Source organism: Heptranchias perlo, chromosome 18, assembly GCF_035084215.1.
Source record: "Heptranchias perlo isolate sHepPer1 chromosome 18, sHepPer1.hap1, whole genome shotgun sequence".
Lineage (NCBI taxonomy): Eukaryota > Metazoa > Chordata > Chondrichthyes > Hexanchiformes > Hexanchidae > Heptranchias > Heptranchias perlo.
Window position 1 is genome coordinate 18,022,553 of NC_090342.1, and position 21,734 is coordinate 18,044,286.

General features: G+C 44.4%; 1 protein-coding gene across 3 annotated transcripts in view; it reads right to left on the minus strand.

Annotated features, from left to right (window-relative positions):
- The window catches only part of lrriq1 (leucine-rich repeats and IQ motif containing 1), a 175,983-nt gene that overhangs the window by 126,334 nt on the left and 27,915 nt on the right, over positions 1-21,734 (minus strand). For all 3 annotated transcript variants that reach the window (XM_067999455.1, XM_067999454.1, XM_067999456.1), the window contains 2 exons: positions 16,873-17,025; positions 5,638-5,788 (listed from right to left, as the gene is read on the minus strand). In XM_067999455.1, the coding sequence (XP_067855556.1) occupies positions 5,638-5,788; positions 16,873-17,025 (304 nt within the window). The remainder of the gene's footprint in view (positions 1-5,637; positions 5,789-16,872; positions 17,026-21,734) is intronic.

Below are 21,734 nucleotides of genomic sequence, written 5' to 3' on the forward strand. Positions count from 1 at the left end.
CTTCAGATTTCCAGCATCTGCAGTATTTTGCTTTTGTTTTGGCGAAGAGAACTATGATCAACTAATCCATTAAGTGGCAGTGGCACCAGTATGTTCTGTCAGCCATAGTCCTTTGTCCAAGGCTTGCATTTTGCACACAGTCCTCATAGGCTCAATTTTACGGGGAAATTGCGGGTGCGTTGGGGGCTCCGAAAATCACGGAAATCCAGTTTGGGTTTGAAAGTCGGCTCCAACCCGCCAACTTCCGAGTTTCCCAAGGATGCACCTGTGTGCGCGCGGGCGACCCGAAACCAGAAGTGCCGGCAATTAAAGCTGGCGGGATGACAATTAAAGAGCCAAATGTACCTCATTGAGGTACTTAAAACACTTTACGCGTGACAGATTACATGATTATAATGATTTTTAACTTACCTGTGCGGCTTGCCCATCGCTTCCGGATCAGGGAAAAAGAAACAAAATAAAGTACATCAAAAACCATAGAAGGAAGTTAAACCACAAAATCAACCTACCTTTCCACCCTGCTCCAATGTCCGACGTCTCCCTCTCCGACATAAGAACATAAGAAATTGGAGCAGGAGTAGGCCAATCGGCCCCTCGAGCCTGCTCCGCCATTCAATAAGATCATGGCTGATCTGATCCCAACCACAAATCTAAAGAACACAAGAAGTCGGAGCAGGACCCGGCCACATAGCCCCTGGGCCCTCTCCGCCACCCACAGGGCATTGACCGATCCGAACTCAGCTTCATGTCCAATTTCCTGCCCGCTCCCCATAACCCCTAATTCCCTTTACTTCTAGGAAACTGTCTATTTCTGTTTTAAATTTATCTAATGATGTAGCTTCCACAGCTTCCTGGGGCAGCAAATTCCACAGACCTACCACCCTCTGAGTGAAGAAGTTTCTCCTCATCTCAGTTTTGAAAGAGCAGCCCCTTATTCTAAGATTATGCCCCCTAGTTCTAGTTTCACCCATCTTTGGGAACATCCTTACTGCATCCACCCGATCAAGACCCTTCACAATCTTATATGTTTCAATAAGATCGCCTCTCATTTTTGTGAACTCCAATGAGTAGAGTCCCAATCTACTCAACCTCTCCTCATATGTCCGCTCCCTCATCCCCGGGATTAACCGAGTGAACCTTCTTTGTACTGCCTCGAGAGCAAGTATGTCTTTTCTTAAGTATGGAGACCAAAACTGTATGCAGTATTCCAGGTGCGGTCTCACCAATACCTTATATAACTGCAGCAATACCTCCTTGTTTTTATATTCTATCCCCCTAGCAATAAAAGCCAACATTCCGTTGGCTTTCTTGATCACCTGCTGCACCTGCATACCAACTTTTTGATTTTCTTGCACTAGGACCCCCAGATCCCTTTGTACTGCAGTACTTTCCAGTCTCTCGCCATTAAGAAAATAACTTGCTCTCTGATTTTTCCTGCCAAAGTGCATAACCTCACATTTTCCAATATTATATTGCATCTGCCAAATCTCCGCCCACTCACCCAGCCTGTCTATATCCCCTTGCAGGTTTTTTATGTCCTCCTCACTCTCTACTTTCCCTCCCATCTTTGTATCATCTGCAAATTTTGATATGTTGCACTCGGTCCCCTCCTCCAAATCGTTAATATAGATTGTAAAGAGTTGGGGACCCAGCACCGACCCCTGTGGAACACCACTGGTTACTGGTTGCCAGTCCGAAAATGAACCATTTATCCCAACTCTCTGCTTCCTGTTCGATAACCAATCCTCCACCCATGCCAGAATATTACCCCCAATCCCGTGATTTTTTATCTTAAGTAATAATCTTTTATGTGGCACCTTGTCGAATGCCTTCTGGAAGTCTAAATACACTATGTCCACTGGTTCCCCTTTATCCACCCTATACGTTATATCCTCGAAGAACTCAAGCAAATTTGTCAGACATGACTTCCCCTTCATAAAGCCATGCTGACTTTGTCCTATTAAATTATGCTTATCTAAATGTTCCGTTACTGTCTCCTTAATAATAGACTCCAAAATTTTACCCACCACAGATGTTAAGCTAACTGGCCTATAATTTCCAGCCTTCTGCCTACTACCCTTTTTAAATAACGGTGTTACATTAGCAGTTTTCCAATCTGCCGGGACCTCTCCTGAGTCCAGGGAATTTTGGAAAACTATCACCAAAGCATCCACAATCCCTACTGCCACTTCCCTCAAGACCCTAGGATGGAAGCCATCAGGTCCAGGGGATTTATCCGCCTTGAGTCCCATTATTTTACTGAGTACCATCTCCTGAGTGATTTTAATCGTATTTAGCTCCTCCCCCCCGAGAGTCCCCTGTTTGTCCAGTGTTGGGATATTCTTAGTGTCCTCTACTGTAAAGACTGAAACAAAATATTTGTTCAGCATTTTTGCCATCTCCATGTTTCCCACCATTAATTTCCCGGTCTCATCCTCTAAGGGACCTATGTTTGCCTTAGCCACCCTTTTTCTTTTTATATAACTATAGAAACTCTTGCTATCTGTTTTTATATTTTTTGCTAATTTCTTTTCATAATCTAACTTCCCTTTCTTAATCAATCCTTTCGTTACTTTTTGCTGTCTTTTGAAGAATTCCCAATCTTCTATCCTCCCACTAAGTTTGGCTACCTTATATGTCCTTGTTTTTAGTCGGATACTATCCTTGATTTCTTTACTTAGCCACGGATGGCTGTCATTTCTTTTACACCCTTTTTTCCTCAGTGGAATATATTTATTTTGAAAGTTGTAAAATAACTCCCTAAATGAACACCACTGCTCATGTACCGTCTTACCCTTTAATCTATTTTCCCAGTCCACTTTAATCAATTCCGCTCTCATACCATCATAGTCTCCTTTATTCAAGCTCAGTACGCTTGTTTGAGAATCAACCTTCTCACCCTCTAATTGGATATGGAATTCAACCATGTTGTGGTCGCTCGTTCCAAGGGGATCCTTAACTAGGACATTATTAATTAATCCTGACTCATTACACAGGACCAGGTCCAAGGTTGCCTGCCCCCTTGTAGGATCAGTTACATGCTGCTCAAGAAATCCATCCCTGATGCACTCAATGAACTCGTCCTCAAGGCTGCTCTGCCCAATTTGATTTGTCCAGTTAATATGATAATTAAAATCCCCCATAATTATGGCTGTTCCCTTATTACATGCCCCGACTATCTCCTGATTAATACTTCTTCCAGCAGAGTTGCAACTATTAGGAGGCCTATATACTACGCCCACTAATGTTTTTTTTTCCCTTATTATTCCTTATCTCCACCCAAACTGTTTCATTATCTTGATGCTTTGTCCCAATATCATTTCTCTGTATTACAGTGATTCCTTCCTTTATTAACATAGCCACCCCACCTCCCCTTCCTTCCTGCCTGTCCTTCCTGATTGTTAAATACCCTGGCATATTTAATTCCCAGTCGTTGTCACCCTGCAGCCATGTTTCTGTAATGGCCACAAGATCATACCCATACGTAGTTATTTGTGCCGTTAACTCGTCCATTTTATTACGAATGCTACGTGCATTCAGATAAAGAACTTTCAAATCTGTTTTGTGATGCTTAGTTCCTGCTTTTTCCTTTTTTAACACTTTACCTATTACTCCATACCTTCTGTCCCTTCCTGTTACGCTTTCCTCTCTCTCCCTGCTCAGGTTCCCAACCCCCTGCCACTTTAGTTTAAACCCTCCCCAACAGCACTAGCAAACACTCCTCCTAGGACAGCGGTCCCGGCCCTGCCCAGGTGCAGACCATCCGGTTTGTACTGGTCCCACCTCCCCCAGAACCGTTTCCAGTGTCCCAGGAATTTGAATCCCTCCCCCTTGCACCATTCCTCTAGCCACGTATTCATTTGAAATATCCTCCTATTTCTACTCTGACTAGCACGTGGCACTGACAGCAATCCTGAGATTACTACCTTTGAGACATCCCCCTCTTCACCCCCCACCGATGTCCCCCTCCTCACCCCCCCCCCCGATGTCCCCCTCTTCACCCTCCACCCCCCCCGATCTTCCATTCCAGCACCAGATGACGTCTCACTCTCTCTCTTTCTCACCACCACCCCTCCCCCCACACACATCATGTTGCGCTCCTGATGACAGCCAGCCTGTCAATCAGGCTGGCTGCTGGGCGCGAAACCCAGAGAGAATGTTAATCTTCAGCAATCACCATGCGATCGCGTCGGAAATGGTAAGTTTTGTTTATGCAGGTTTGCCATGTGCACCTTCACCCCACCCCCCGCCCAGCTGCCAACCCGCCACCATTTCAAAATTGAGGCCCATATCTTTTGATGTCCTTCTCATAGAATCATAGAAAGTTACGGCACAAAAGGAGGCCATTCGACCCATCGTGTCCATGCCAGACGAAAAAGAGCTATCCAGTTAAATCCCAGCACTTGGCCCATAGCCCTGTAGGTTACGGCACTTCAAGTGCACATCCAAGTACTTTTTTAAATGAGTTGAGGGTTTCTGCCTCTACCACCCTTTCAGGCAGTGAGTTCCAGACCCCCACCACCCTTTGGGTGAAAAATTTTCTCCTCAGCTCCCCTCTAATCCTTCTACCAATTACTTTAAATCTATGCCCTCTGATCACTGACCCTCTGCTAAGGGTAACAGGTCCTCCTTATCCACTCTATCTAGTCCCATCATAATTTTATATACCTCAATTAAATCTCCCCTCAGCCTCCTTTGTTCCAAAGAAAACAATCCCAGCCATCCAATCTTTTCTCATAGCTAAAATTCTCCAGCCCTGGCAACATCCTTGTAAATTTCCTCTCTAGAGCAATCACATCTTTCCTGTGATGCGGTGACCAGAACTGTACGCAGTACTCAAGCTGTGGCCTAACCAATGTTTTATACAGTTCTAGCATAAGCTCCCTGCTCTTATATTCTATGCCTCGGCTAATAAAGTATCCCGTATGCCTTTTTAACCACCTTATCGACCTGACCTGCTACCTTCAGGGATCTGTGGACATGCACTCCAAGGTCCCATTGTTAGAAAAGATACAGCACAGAAGGGGGCCATTCGGCCCATCGTGTCCACGCCGGCTCGAAGAACAATCAGGTGCCCATTCTAACCCCACCTTCCAGCACCCAGTCTGTAGCCCTGCAGCTTACAGCACTTTAGCTGCAGGAGCCGACTACACCTCTCAGTATCCTCCCTTGCCTTGTTTGCCCTCCCCAAATGCATTACCTCACATTTCTCATATACACTGTTAGTGCAGAGAATGAAATCAGGTTCTTGCAGACTTGTGAGAAGGAATGCTAGGCACGCCCCATAATAGCATTAGCTGGAAAGAAAATGGTGTCTCGCTGAAAAATATTTTCACCTTGGTTTTAATGTTCATAATAATCAGGTATTATTATAAATGTGTGTAGTTAGTACTTTCTCTTATTCAGAAAAAAATCTGAAACAGGTTACAGGTGCAGGTGTAAAACCTGGAAAAAATAAGTACATTGAGCAACTAAACTGGCAGAACTCTAATTATGTTACAAAAAAATCTTTTACATGCATTGAGGTTTCATTTGCAGCGCACGTCTTCCCTCATTAACTATGAGGTCTTCAACATCAACATCAAATGAGAACATACCATAAGTAAAACAGAAGAATAGAAGCCATAAATTACCCACCTATCCGAGTGATGTTATTATGTGATAATTCAAGGACCCGTAGGTTGCTGCACTTCTCCAGACCATGCATAGAGGTTATCTGATTGTGACTGAGCAGAAGAATACACAGATCTTCTAACTCAAGGCAGTGGATATTCTGGATGTTATTTTCCTATGTAGATGATAAAAGAATATTAGATGTCATTCAGAATTTTACATTAATATAACCATATCCTTCATCTTTTTATCTTTATGACTCAATAATATTGTTCCTCCGAAGACTGACTTTTTTATAAAAATACAAAATAAGATAAAATTAACAAGGATTGGATTTTAACAAATGTAATTCAGATGATGAAGTGTTGACGTTGGGATGTGCATGAGCTCTGGTGATGTGGAACAGGTGGTGTGAGGGGACAATTTGCTGAAATGATTAGAGGATGGAATTGTAAGCTTACGCACAAGTTTGTGGTTTTTTTGAATTATTGAACTTTTTATGATTATTACATTTCAAATTTTATTTTTACTAAGGTAGATGACAGCTTGTCCTGGTCGCTTTACGCCACAGAAATTTTTAATTGGTAGAATATGGTAGTTTTTGTGGTTGAACAAATCAGAAATGGTACTAGAAGGGTTGTGCTAGAATCTGATGGGTCCCTGCTTACATCCTTCTAGGATGTGACCGGTTGAAAAGTCAGTGGTCTATGGTTCTGCTCTCTGGTTTTGGCAAGGGAATTGTTGTATTACAGACAAAACTTTTAATAAGGTAGCTATTTTCTCCTTTCTTTTCATGTAGGTTTATATAATTTATATATTTATTATTTATCCACTGGGTTTTCATATAATGATTTGTAATTGTTATTGATCTATTTTTTGTTTATATAGGAATTTATAATATTGAAACAATTCATCTATTCATTATTGATCTATATAAATAGATTTTTCCCATCCTGTCCTGCTGGCCTGTGATTTGTCACAACGATCATCCACTTCCCCACTCCCTCCAATGCTGACCCTTACACTCTGTTTACTCTAAGTCTAAGTCCCCAGCGTCCATTCCATCCTTGTTTCTTCCAACTCAGCCCAGACTCCTATTTCCTCCCAACCCATGCAAGCATCCCCCCCACCTGCCTACTCACAATACCACACAAAACAAACAACACATACTCACCTCCCTGCTCTCAGAAGGAAACAAGTTCATATCTGAAGTGTGGAGGCCTGTGCAAGAGAGTGCAAGATGTATAGAAAGAGAGAGAAAGGGAGAGAAAATGAATGGGAGGCAAATAAAGAGGCAGATACGGAAAGAAAGTGAGAGGCATACAGTGAGAGTAATAGGCATATAGAAGCAAGAACACAGAGATAGAGACTTACAGAAATGGAATCTGAAAAAGAGCCATTGATAAACAGTGAACAGAGCAAGAGAATGTATGAGAAGCATAGAGAGAAAAAAAGGAGACTGAAAGAGCAGAAAGAATTGGAGAGAGTACAAGACAAGCAGACACAGCTAATAGGAAGGGAGAGACATTGTTGTCTGCAGGCAATTCCATAGAAGATCAGCTGGTATAACAGCAACTCAAATGAGGCCACAGTCACATAACTCCTATCAGTGAGTTCATAATAGTATTGGAATAAGCCATCTGCCAGGTCACTTAATCAGAGAATGCTGTGCACAAAGGCAAACCCAAAGAGGGCATTCTGAACAAAAATAATAGGGGTGGGGGCTGGGGAAAAGAGAGTTTAAAAGCATGTTTGCCTACTCATTGGGCTCGATTTTCGGACGTCCGAACGGGTGTGTTCGTGGCGGGGGGTTCCAAAAATTGGGGATTCCCGGGGCGGGTCTGGAGCCTGGCTCCAACCCGCCCGCTTCCGGGTTCCCCAGTAACGCGCTTAGATGCGCGCGCAGCCTCCACATGCGAGACTCCCGCCGGCAATTAAAGCCGGCGGGATCCCACTTAAATCGATTAATTGGATACTTCAGGTCGTTAGCAGACCTGATTTATCGGATATTTTAGGAGGGGTGGGATTTTCATCCAAACAGAGTGTTTCCCGTACTTGGGGAAACACCCCCAGTTGAAATGAATGTGTTGTAGCCACCAGCCTGTGGCAGCTGCAAAGGTCCATTTGACAGGTGGGGGTTGGGACCCTCGCTCATTGCAGGAGGCCACTCTGTCACTTTGGACAAAGTTTGGCCTGCACCACCCTCCTCCGAACACTAAAATTCACCAACTTGCTACCTCAACCCCGGTGTGCAGACATATTTACTTACCTTGCGGACCCCCTAAAACGTACATCTTCCAGATGGGGGCCGCTACAGATGCAGTCATGGCCTCCTCGGAGGACGAACAGCATCACCAGCCTTGCCAGCCACGCCGTCCACCTCTGACACATGGAGCTCCACAACACAGTGCTGTGACACATCCACCTGCACAGCAGGAGGGAGGGCAACCGCAGAGAGAGATGCATCGCAGAAGGCACTACCCTCGCCACAGGGTCCACAGACCGAGGCTCAGCTTCCTGGACCTCTCGGAGCAGAAGTACACACATGGGGTGGGGGCGGTGATGTGGCAGACGGAGTGTAGGGGAATGAGTAAGTGTACTCACTTCGGCTGAACTACTTAGGTCATTGAAGCGCCTCCTGCACTGTATGCAGGTGCGTGATATGCTGGTGGTGCTGGTGGCCTCCTCTGTCACCTCGAGCCAGGCCTTCGTGGTAGCAGAGGCAGGCCACTTCCTCCCGTCCGCTGGGGAGAAGATCTCTATCCTCCCCCTCCTCCTCACCCCATCCAGTAGGACCTGAAGTGAGGCATCATTAAACCTGGGAGTAGCCTTCCCCCTGGGGTATTCCATGCTGTAATTTTGGCTCCTTTCTGCAGCAGTCAGTCAGTGGAGGACTGCCCCTTTAAATAGGGCTCCTCCAGCTGACAGCCTATGATGCGGGTGCGCAGTCTGCCCGCTGCACAGCTTTCCAGCATGAAACCGAAAGCCAAGGTAAGTGCCTTCAATTAGGCTACGATCGTGTGCGGAGCACCCCAAATTCACTGGGCGCGTTACCCACGCGCCCAGTCGACCTCCCGCTGCCAACCCGCCTCCCTCCTAATATCGATCCCATTATCCTCATGAGTATGATCCTGACTGAGACAGTGAATGCCTCCGCAGTTTTCACACAGTAAAAATGCACTGACACACTTTTACCACGTGGAGATCCTGGCACTCAGTAAGAGTGTACTATTTGTGTAGAAGGAGATTGGCAAGAGCTGTTATTAACAGCATATGTCTAACTGCTGTGGGCTGCCAAAGAAGGTTTTGACATTCTAGTGGCCAAATATTTTGAATCTAAATCATGTTACGAGGTTTTTCATACGACAGCTCTGAAAAAAATGTGAAAGCTGTCTTACGTGTACTAATCCCTCCCAGACCACACAAGTCATGCAACTGACATGCCTGCTCTCTGGCCAACAGCAGCATCACTCTTACCTGGCAGATAACAGGACATAATAATTGCTCTGGTGAACACGCCCCACTTGATTTCTACTGCCCCACTCTCTTGTGGTGAGGCTCCTAGCTTTCACTCAGCATCTTCTTATTACAGTGCAGCTAAGGTCAGGACCTGTGCAGAATGGGGGTCAATTGATTCTGCATCCTTCACTCTTAAGCATACACTATTATTTCTAAGTGCAATTATAATGCAGGCAGCATAAAAATTGCACTGGCATTCAGAAAAGAAAAAAAATGACCTTTATTTGTTATAATCAAGGCTATAAAAATTTGGCCATTTTGAGAATTATTTCAAAAACTATTCGTCCTATTTGTGATTTGGATTTGGTGGTAATATATTTGAAATTGTAATTGAAGTGTAAAATTTGACTGTGCCATAGCATTTTTCTCATTGTATCGCTATCAGAAGATAAGCTGTTTTATAAAGATATCATGTAACTCACAACATATGTAACGAGGAGACAGTTTACATCTTGATCGCTCTTTCCTAATAGCGAAGGGACGACCGTGGGGAAAGCTGTCTGTTGTCAAGCTGGAACAATGTTTAACATGACCTAACCCTTTAAGGGTAAAGCATGCACCCTTTAGGAATGTTTTCTAAATAGGCACATCCTGAGGTAAATTAGAAGCTAATTGCTGAGGGATGCAAGTCTGTTAAATTTTTTTTAAAACTGTGAAGCACCAATTCGGTCCCTCCCTGAGACTCATTAGAAGAGAACAGTCCATAGGTCTCCTGATGCATTAGCTCAGCAGTTGCTTATAAATCCCTAACTCTACCTTTGGGAGAGCCCCTTGCCCATATCTTTGATAGTTCAGTAGAGTCAAGGATAGTTCCCTTAGTCTGGAGGCAAGCTCATGTACTTTCTATTTTTAAAAAAGGGGACAAATCAGAGCCGGGGAACTATAGACCAATCAGCCTGACATCCATTATTGGGAAACTGCCAGAAGGGATCGTAAGAGATGCCCTTTATGATCATTGGGAAAGGGAAGGGGCCATTAGAAATTCTCAAGGCTTCCAAAAAAAGAGGTCGTGCCTAACAAATTTGGTAGAGTTTTTTGAGGAAGTCACTACAGTAATGGATGGGGGTAAGAACATAAGAAATAGGAGCAGGAGTCGGCCACACGGCCCCTCGAGCTGCTCCGCCATTCAATAAGGTCATGGCTGATCTTCGACCTCAACTCCACTTTCCCGCTGATCCCCATATCTCTCGATTCCCCAAGAGTCCAAAAATCTATCTATCTCAGCCTTGAATATACTCAACGACTCAGCATCCACAGCCCTCTGGGGTAGGGAATTCCAAAGATTCACAACCCTCTGAGTGAAGAAATTGCTCCTCATCTCAATCTTAAATGGCCGACCCTTTATCCTGCGACTATGCCCCCTAGTTCTAGACTCTCCAGCCAGGGGAAACAACCTCTCAGCGTCTACCCTGTCAAGCCCCCTCAGAATCTTATATGTTTCAATGAGATCACCTCTCATTCTTGGTAGGGCCAACACAGAATACACGTATCATTTACAGGGAACAACACAGAGAGCTTGATCGACAAAAAGATCTTGGTGCACAGATCACTAAAGGTTCATGACCAACAGAGCTAAAGCTAACAAGGTATTTTTTTAAAATTCATTCATGGGATGTGGGCATCGTGGCGAGGCCAGCATTTATTGCCCGTCGCTAATTATAGAATCATAGAATCATAGAAGTTTACAACATGGAAACAGGCCCTTCGGCCCAACATGTCCATGTCGCCCAGTTTATACCACTAAGCTAGTCCCAATTGCCTGCACTTGGCCCATATCCCTCTATACCCATCTTACCCATGTAACTGTCCAAATGCTTTTTAAAAGACAAAATTGTACCCGCCTCTACTACTGCCTCTGGCAGCTCGTTCCAGACACTCACCACCCTTTGAGTGAAAAAATTGCCCTCTGGACCCTTTTGTATCTCTCCCCTCCCACCTTAAATCTATGCCCCCTCGTTATAGACTCCCCTACCTTTGGGAAAAGATTTTGACTATCGACCTTATCTATGCCCCTCATTATTTTATAGACTTCTATAAGATCACCCCTTAACCTCCTACTCTCCAGGGAAAAAAGTCTCAGCCTATCCAACCTCTCCCTATAAGTCAAACCATCAAGTCCCGGTAGCATCCTAGTAAATCTTTTCTGCACTCTTTCTAGTTTAATAATATCCTTTCTATAATAGGGTAACCAGAACTGTACACAGTATTCCAAGTGTGGCCTAACTAATGTCTTGTACAACTTCAACAAGACATCCCAACTCCTGTATTCAATGTTCTGACCAATGAAACCAAGCATGCTGAATGCCTTCTTCACTACCCTATCCACCTGTGACTCCACTTTCAAGGAGCTATGAACCTGTACTCCTAGATCTCTTTGTTCTATAATTCTCCCCAACGCCCTATCATTAACGGAGTAGGTCCTGGCCCGATTCGATCTACCAAAATGCATCACCTCACATTTCTCTAAATTAAACTCCATCTGCCATTCATCGGCCCACTGGCCCAATTTGTCAAGATCCCGTTGCAATCCTAGATAACCTTCTTCACTGTCCACAATGCCACCAATCTTGGTGTCATCTGCAAACTTACTAACCATGCCTCCTAAATTCTCATCCAAATCATTAATATAAATAACAAATAACAGCGGACCCAGCACCGATCCCTGAGGCACACCGCTGGTCACAGGCCTCCAGTTTGAAAAACAACCCTCTACAACCACCCTCTGTCTTCTGCCGTCAATCCAATTTTGTATCCAATTGGCTACCTCACCTTGGATCCCGTGAGATCTAACCTTATGTAACAACCTACCATGCGGTACCTTGTCAAAGGCTTTGCTAAAGTCCATGTAGACCACGTCTACTGCACAGCCCTCATCTATCTTCTTGGGTACCCCTTCAAAAAACTCAATCAAATTTGTGAGACATGATTTTCCTCTCACAAAACCATGCTGACTGTTCCTAATCAGTCCCTGCCTCTCCAAATGCCCGTAGATCCTGTCTCTCAGAATACCCTCGAACAACTTACCCACTACAGATGTCAGGCTCACCGGTCTGTAGTTCCCAGGCTTTTCCCTGCCGCCCTTCTTAAACAAAGGCACAACATTTGCTACCCTCCAATCTTCAGGCACCTCACCTGTAGCTGTCGATGATTCAAATATCTCTGCTAGGGGACCCGCAATTTCCTCCCTAACCTCCCATAACGTCCTGGGATACATTTCATCAGGTCCCGGAGATTTATCTACCTTGATGCGCATTAAGACTTCCAGCACCTCCCTCTCTGTAATATGTACACTCCTCAAGACATCACTATTTATTTCCCCAAGTTCCCTAACATCCATGCCTTTCTCAACCGTAAATACCGATGCGAAATAATTGCCCTTGAGAAGGTGGTAGTGAGCCGCCTTCTTGAACCGCTGCAGTCCGTGTGGTGAAGGTTCTCCCACAGTTCTGGAGCACAAGTCTTCAGCACTACAGCCGGGATGTTGTCGGAGCCCATAGCCTTTGCTGTATCCAGTGCACTCAGCCATTTCTTGATATCACGTGGAGTGAATCGAATTGGCTGAAGACTGGCTTCTGTGATGGTGGGGATATCAGGAGGAGGCCGAGATGGATCATCCACTCGGTACTTCTGGCTGAAGATGGTTGCAAATGCTTCAGCCATGTCTTTTGCACTCATGTGCTGGACTCTGCCTTCATTGAGGATGGGGATGTTTACAGAGCCTCCTCTTCCCGTTAGTTGTTTAATTGTCCACCACCATTCATGACTGGATGTGGCAGGACTGCAGAGCTTTGATCTGATCTGTTGGTTATGGAATGCTGTCTATAGCATGTTGCTTCCGCTGTTTAGCATGCATGTCGTCCTGAGTTGTAGCTTCACCAGGTTGGTACCTCATTTTTAGGTACGCCTGGTGCTGCTCCTGGCATGCTCTTCTACGCTCCTCATTGAACCAGGGTTGATCCCCTGGCTTGTTGGTAATGGTAGTGAGGAATATGCTGGGCCATGAGGTTACAGATTGTGCTGGAATACAATTCTGCTGCTGCTGATGACCCACAGCGCCTCATGGATGCCCAGTTTTGAGCTGTTAGATCTGTTCTGAATCTATCCCATTTAGCATGGTGATAGTGCCACACAACACGTTGGATGGTGTCCTCAGTGCGAAGACGGGACTTCGTCTCCATGAGGACAGTGCGGTGGTCACTCCTACCAATACTGTCATGGACAGATGCATCTGCGATAGGTAGATTGGTGAGGACGTTTTTCCCTCATGTAGGTTTCTCTCACCACCTGCCGCAGGCCCAGTCTGGCTGCTATGTCCTTCAGGACTCGGCCAGCTCGGCCAGTAGTGGTGCTACCGAGCCACTCTTGGTGATGGATATTGAAGTCCCCCAACCAGAGTACATTCTATTATTAGGTATTGGGTTGTATTAATAGAACCACACAGTATAAATGAAAGGACACCATTTTGACACTATACAGGTCGGTGGTCAGACTGTATCTAGAGAACTCTGCCCAGTTTTAGTCCCCCCATATGGTGGGTGATATATAGTGGCCTTGGAAAAAGTCCAGAGGAGATCTACAAGAATGATTCCTGGCTTTAAGAACCTCAGCAACTGAGATGGGCTCAAGGACATTGGTCTATATACTTTAGAGCAGCACCGATTTAGAGGTGACCTGATAGAGGTCTATAAAATGATTGAAGGGCTGGATAGCATCTCTATTGATAAATTATTCCAGTTTAACAGGTTGGGGAGGACCAGGGGAAGCATAGGAATAGATTGGATGTTAGGCAGTTCTTCTTTTCCCAGAGCCTCTGGAATACATTGTCGGCTGGTGTGGTGGGTGCTGACTCTCTGCATGTCTTCAAGAGGGAGCTGGACCAGTTCCTGACTGGGGCAGAGATTGCATCATATCGAAGGCAAATGTCTTTATAGATAACACTTGGTCTATGTGATCTTCTGGTCTGGTTTCGATTGCCTGAGAGGGTCAGAGAGGAATTTTAATTTTACAGGGTATTTTTTTCTCATATTGACCTTGGGTTTTTTCTCTCCTTTTTGTCTCTCCCAGGAGGTTACATGTCTGCAGGGGTGGGTGGTGGGTGTGAGCAAGGGGGGGGGGGTGGGGGAGGGGGGGGCAGGGAGTGGGTGTGAGCAGGGGCTGTGGGGGTGGGTGTGAGTGGGGGGTGGGTGTGAGCAGGGAGTGGGTGTGATCAGGGGGCAAGGGTGGGTGTGAGCGGGAGAGCGGGGGGGGGGTGGGTGTGAGTGGGGGAGGCGAGGGGTGGGGTGGGAAAGGGTCAGGGAAGGAATATGTGTTTAAGCTATGATGGTCCTACCATCATTCACAGTGTGGGGTAGGCCTGATGGTCCAACTGGTCTTTTCTTGCCCATCAATTTCATATGCTCATATCAAGGTCAGCAGAAACCGGCAAGAAATAACTAGCTTTCTTTTTCTTTTTTAAAACATAGAAACATAGAAAATAGGAGCATGAGTAGGCCATTCGGCCCTTCGGGCCTGCTCCGGCATTCAAAATGATCATGGCTGATCGTCTAACTCAATACACTGTTCCTGCTTTTTCCCCATATCCCTTGATCCCTTTAGCATTAAGAAATATACCTATCTCCATCTTGAATACATCTAATGACTTGGCCTCCACTGCCTTCTGTGGTAGAGAATTCCACAGGTTCACCACCCTCTGAGTGAAAAAATGTCTCCTCATCTCGGTTCTAAATGGCATACCCCATATCCTGAGATTGTGACCCCTGGTTCTGGACTCCCCAACCATCGGGAACATCCTCCCTGCACCTAGTCTGTCTCGTCCTGTTAGAATTTTATATGTTTTGATGAGATCACCTCTCATTCTTCTAAACTCTAGTGAATATAGGCCTGGTCGACCCAATCTCTCCTCATAAATCAGTCCTGCCATCCCAGGAATCAGTCTGGTAAACCTTTGTTGCACTCCCTCCATGGTAAGGACATCCTTCCTCAGATAAGGAGACCAAAACTGCACACAATACTCCAGATGTGGTCTCACAAAGGCCCCGTATAACTGCAGTAAGACATCCCTGCTCCTGTACTCAAATCCTCTTGCAATGAAGGCCAACATACCATTCGCCTTCCTAACTGCTTGCTGCACCTGAATGCTCGCTTTCAGCAACTGGTGTACAAGGACACCCAGGTCTCGTTGCACTTCCCTTTTTCCCAATCTATCACCATTCAGATAATAATCTGCCTTTCTGATTTTACAACCAACGTGGATAACCTCACATTTATCCACGTTATACTGCATATGCCATGTTCTTGCCCACTCACCCAACTTGTCTAAATCACATTGGAGCCTCTTTGCATCCTCCTCACAGCTCACATTTCACCCCAGTTTTATGTCATCTGCAAACTTGGAAATGTTACATTTAGTTCTCTCATCCAAATCATTGATATATATTTTGTGAATAGCTGGGGCCCAAGCACTGATCCCTGCAGTACCCCTCTAGTCTCTGCCTGCCACCTGGAAAAAGACCCGTTTATTCCTACTCTCCGTTTCCTGTCTGTCAACCAATTCACAATCCATGCCAGTATATTCCCCCCAATCCCATGTGCTTTCATTTTGCACACTAACCTCTTGTGTGGGACCTTATCAAAAGCCTTCTGAAAATCCAAATACACCACATCCACTGGTTCTCCCCTATCTATTCCACTAGTTACATCCTCAAAAACTCCAGTAGATTTGTTAAGCATGATTTCCCTTTCATAAACCAATGCTGACTTTGTCCAATCCCAAAAGTTTGCTCAATTGTGATGTATTGTTGTTTTATCAATATAATATTTAAGCCAATCAGTTGAAAGTGTGACAGACTCTTTGGGCTCAATTTTCAAATTGAAAAACAGGTTGGTTGGGGGTAGGGGGCATTAAAAATTGCCACCATTTCAGACCCACCCCCAATCCACCTCCAACCCGCCCATTTCCAGTTTTCAACAGAGCGGGACGAGAGGCGGGTGACCAACCCGCTCCTAGGAGGTAGGTCGGGCCTTAAAACGTTTCAAGGAGGCTTCAGACCTCCATTTTTCACGAATTTCCGATTTCAAACCCGGGGGCCTGGATTCCCGGGCCTTCTGTTTTACGCCTCGTGAAAGGAGACGAGAAGGCCCGAGACTATCAGATAGGTGCCGGCCCCGACCCCAATCCTCCCCCTCCGACCCTCTCACCCCCGACCCCGATCCTCCGACTCACGCCCTCAACGATCGCGGACCCCCGCGATGACACCCAGCCCCCGGGACTGACTGCCGATCCCATCCCCCATGACTCGCGACCCCCATGCCAACCTATGCCCACCCATGCCCCTTGCTCACCCATGCACTCCCGTGCCCTCCCCCCCATCCATACTAACAAAGACTTACCTGCAGACTTACCTGAAGACGTCCTCTCCCTGGCTGGTTTCCCGTTTGACCGAGACCAGCCTGTCAATCAGTCGGACGGGAAACCGACAAAAAAAATAAAAGACATCCTTACGTCAAAATCGTGAGGATGTCCGGGAAACCCGTACTAATGGGTTTTCCGACCTCAATTTGATCCTCCCGCCACCTTCCCGGCTCTGTTTTAAAATCACCCACTTTGTGTGTAGGTTTTAAGTGTAACAGATGTACTTGATGCAAGACTTTTAATGTATGTGTGGGTACTGTGAGCAAGAACAATGCACAATTACAGATAGTATTATCTAACAATTATTCAGAGGCAAATGATTTTTTTACCTGCACATCAATGTATTTTAAACCTTTGCAGTTATTGATACCCTCCAGTGTCTCTAGTCCACAGTTTCGGAGTGTTAGTGACTGAAGTCTCAGACATTGTGAAAGCGTGGACAGGCTGCAACTTGGCAAATCCTGAAGAGTGACCGTTGTAACCTATATCCAATAAAAGAGCTTTAGTATTCAGAGAATTACGATTGACAAAACAGCTTTCCTATATCCTGCAACAGTTATGATGGAAGGGCTTCCCCACATATATATCAGCAGTAAGTTTGCCACTTGGCTTAAGCCTGGATCCTCAGAAAGCACAAACATTTAGATTTGACCATATGAATTACATCCAAAATGAAGCTGAAGTCCTAAATCTCAGCCCCAATTATTTATTTCAACTATGTATATAATCAAATTCAAAAGTTAACCTGTTTTGGTGACACAATCTGTCAAATGACAAAAACAAAATGGCAGTATTATAGTGGATAAGTTAAAACATTGTTGTTTTCATATATAAAATTGAACACTGAAAACCTTTGATGGGGTTGAATAAAATCCAGTGATCCTCAGTCCTGGCCCCTACAGGGGCTGACAAACTACTGCAATGTAAAATGCAGATAGATCTTTGGATCATCTGTCTAACAGTGCTCATTGTATACAAATGATGATTCATGTGTTCACAATGTAAGGTGCACTAGATTCATTGTTACACTATAGTTCAACATCACTACAGTTACTCCATAGGATCAGTTCTTATTTTTTTAAACATATATTAAAGGAACAGTGAAAAAGTCTATTGTTCCACTCATTTTCCATTCTACTGGGTTTAGACCAGTAACAAGCTAAAAGAAAAAAATACAAATGGTAATAACAATCAATTCTTAAACAGTGTGCAAGCTGAAGAATTTCAAAATTGAGCCAAGGCAGGGGACTGGCATGGCTCTCAGACCAGGTTGAACCAATGCATTTTTTGAACACCTATAAAATTCAAACCGTAACACATCCAGCTTTCATCACAATTGTTTTGGTTAACAACCTTAACAATTGTACTGGTGCAATCATACCTTATATTTAAAGAATATAAAACATGATGTCAAAATTTCGGCGAGGCTAACAGCGCTCACTGTTATTTATGAACAAATGCCACAGCAACTTCAGGCGAGGGCAGATGTGCGATTAAACGGGGAAATCAAAAAGTTGCTGTCACAGATGCGCCGCTTTTCCATTAGCTTTGCGAAAACGGCATCTTGCTATCTGGCACTGAGCAGCGTGAAATTCCTGTACTGTTCGTATGGCATGCAGTTCCTGCATGGTAGATATGAAGTACACTCGCCACAGAAAGTTAAGTCAAATTATTTCAAGTCAAAGTACCCTTTTAACGATGTGATAAGTATTAGTGACTGCCAGTCAACCTCTTTGGCACTGAAAATTAACTATTACAGGTGTGTTCTTTCCCTCTTTTTCTGTACCTGATTTGATATTGAATTCACTATTCTAACTTACACTTCCTTCTCATTCCTTGCACTGTTAATTTCACAATCCTTCAATCTGATTGGTTAAGGAGATACACAGTTGCTTGCCCTGTTCACTCAGATCGCAGAGGGCACCACGCGCCACGCTGTTTCCATCTTGCACTGCCAGCGCAAAGCATCATCGACATTAAACGAGCAAGGGGAAATCTAACTAACAGCAGGCGCCATTTGTTGCCCTTTCACAGCAAATTTTGGGCCAATGTACCTTCCCCATGATATTTTCTATTGGTTGAACTATGAGACACTGCACAGTGTGCCATAATTGATATTTTTTGAATGAACACAGAGGTACTTAGAAATTAATGTCTTTCAATTTTTTTTCTTCAGTTTGCAAATTTTCACTGCTTTCTCCAACTATAATCTAGTATTTGGTCTCAGGAGTCCAAAGGTACTGCACCTGTAGGTGGTGCTGTGAGTGTAATGTTACATGACACATTGAATATATGGGCCTACACCTAACGTTACATTTCCACTATCATAGGAATGGGGGAGATGACCACACTTTAATGAAACCTACAAACTTAAAATACTGTTAAAACTTAAAGTACTTACCAACACACACACACACACACACACACACACGAGCAGAAATCATGGCATCATGAAGGTAATCGTCCCCTCATCCCGACTGAGATGAAATTGTGAGCAAACCCCCCACACCCCGCCATGAACTTAAATCAGGTCACAGTACCACATTGCACTGAGCAGAAAACATGAATGAAGCCCTCCATCCCCTGACACTGAACAGATATGCAGCCACCAATCCCCTTCACTGGAGAGAAATCTGCACTGTAAACCCCCATCTCAGCAGAAATTCAACCCACGCCCCCCTCCCCCCACTACTGAAGGCAAACTCAGCATTCTCTACCCCCTACTGAAGGCAAAAAGGTCCAGCCACCTCCCAACGAGGACAAACTCGGCCTTCCGCTATCTCCAACTAAAACAAGGCTTCCCCCACCGCCGAGCTGATTCTTGCCACTCACAAAATTCGGGCCCATTCCTGATCCTGTAAGCAGTAACTTATCCTCTATCCAATGAAAAGCATATTTCTTCCTCACTCGCTAAGAAACAACCTGTGCCTCTTCCAGCTGCTCGACCAATAATACATTAAATTTGCTACCTATGTCACGCACTACTTATTTGGGGCATCGCCATTATGTGACACACATCCATATCACGTTCCTAAGAATAGATGGAATTTCTTGAGCTCCAGAAGCTGTAGAACCCTATTCCTATAGCAGTAATGCACTCAGAAGGAAATTTGCATTGTCACAACTTCATGTGGGCAAAATTACAGGAGATCCACTGGCTTTTTAAAAAAAAAATGTCTAAGTATTCAAGCTTATGTATACAACTTTATCTCCTCCCTTCCCCCATTTTAATGCCAGTCTTTGTTTTGCACGCTCACTTCTAACAATGATCATGTCCCTTACCTTTTCATTTAATTACTTTCTGGTTCTCAAGTCTCTTTTTACTTCACTTCTTTCCATCTCTCTGTGCGTCTGGCTGATTTTGTCTTTATTTTCTATGCCAGCAAGACCCATCATCACTGCAACTCTAACGATACATTTTTCTAAAATGCTTTTCAAGCCCTCAGTTTTATTATTAGCTCTTATTTTAAAGGAAGCCATGGTCAGGGTCAGTGAAATTCTGCAAGAACAAACTTTCTGTGGATTCCACTGAATTGGCTGCAGACTCCACTGACAACTATGTAATTTAAGCTTTCACATATTAAAATTCTGCATCAAAATCATTGATTAGTGGCACCTCCATTAATTTTACAATTTCCTCTTAAAGTTCTCAATGGCTATAGGTGACGAAAAACGTAGGGCATGAAACTGGTGTTCGCCAGTAGCACAAAACAGGCTTATAGCGAATCGGCAGCCCATTTTACACCGTGCCCCATTTTAATTTCAATGAAAGAGAAAACCGGGCGCGGTGGGAAATGGGCTGCCGATTGACTATGAGCTTGTGTTGTTCTACTGGCAAAGACGAATTTCACCCTCATGTTTTTTTTGATCTCACAAAATAAAACAGCCAGTGTAGTTACCTAATCAAAATAACTACCATCAGTCACCATGCAGGATTCTGAAATGTCTCGACTAATGAACCACTTTCACATCAACGTTGTGTTACTCAAGTAACAGGATTGAACGGCCACTTTCAAGATATCCACACTGCATTGAATAAATGACTGTGTAATATGATAGCTTGTGAAATATTTGCTTAATATAAATGAGTCTAGCACTTCACATATTTTAATGCTTCTGTTTATTGAAATTCTTCCGTTCATTGATGAGAAAATACACTTAGACGTGGGGAGATCCTCCAGATATCATCAAACACTGTCTATAGAATTCATCAAAATTCTCTGCAGAGTTTCACTGGCTCTTGACCAAAACACTCCCTTGTTTTGACAAATCTGTTGTTTCATTCTTTGATGGCTGTGTACTTCAGCAGTGCCATAACATAAGGGAATGGAGGGAGAAATATCCAGAACCAGCTGCAACCTTGCCCTATGCTTTTTCACTGATTAAAAAGGATAAGCACCAGGATAACTTTTTCAAATGTTTACCACTTAAATACAGCTACAATTAGAATAAAACACACATAGGAATCTAGAGTTTTACTGTGCTAAGTTAGCAATAGACTTTTCGTTGGCAGAGTAATGAACTCCAGAATTATAGGATTTATCCAAGTTTCATATAAACTATCAGATTCTGTTGAAGTGAACAACTCTGGTGTTCGTTTTAAATTGGTGCAAAAGTACCCATAATGGGGAGATGACAAATACATGCAGGTTTGTACTTATACCCCATCGCAGAATATCCTTACTATTGGAATACTGATTTGCGTTAGTTGGTTTAGGCTTCCATTTACTGATTCAGGTGTTTTAAGATACAAAATCAAGGCTTCCTCAGTGGTTTTATACATTGAATGGCTGAGCCATAAAGACAAAGAAGGCTCCAGGTTCGATGTGGATGTATGGTTAGTACAGGATCAGGATCAGTTGTGATATTATCCACCGTTAAATAGCCTGCTGAATAACGGACGCCTGGGTGAGGTAGCAGACAGCCACTGTCGCCATGTACCCAGCAAGCAGCAAATGCCTCCGGGAAAGGATGTGAGGGGAGACAACCAGCAAGAACAAAGAGACATATGTGGCCCAGAAATTGCTCGGAGCAACGAACCAACAGCGCTCGCTGCTCCATAGGTTTATACTAACCCACAAACTTACTGCGGTCTTTACCGGGTGCAATTCCTCTAATAGGAAGCAGATAGGAGCCCAGCGTTAGTTCAAGTGAAACTAGAACCCATGGGAGAAGCGAGAGGATGACTCTC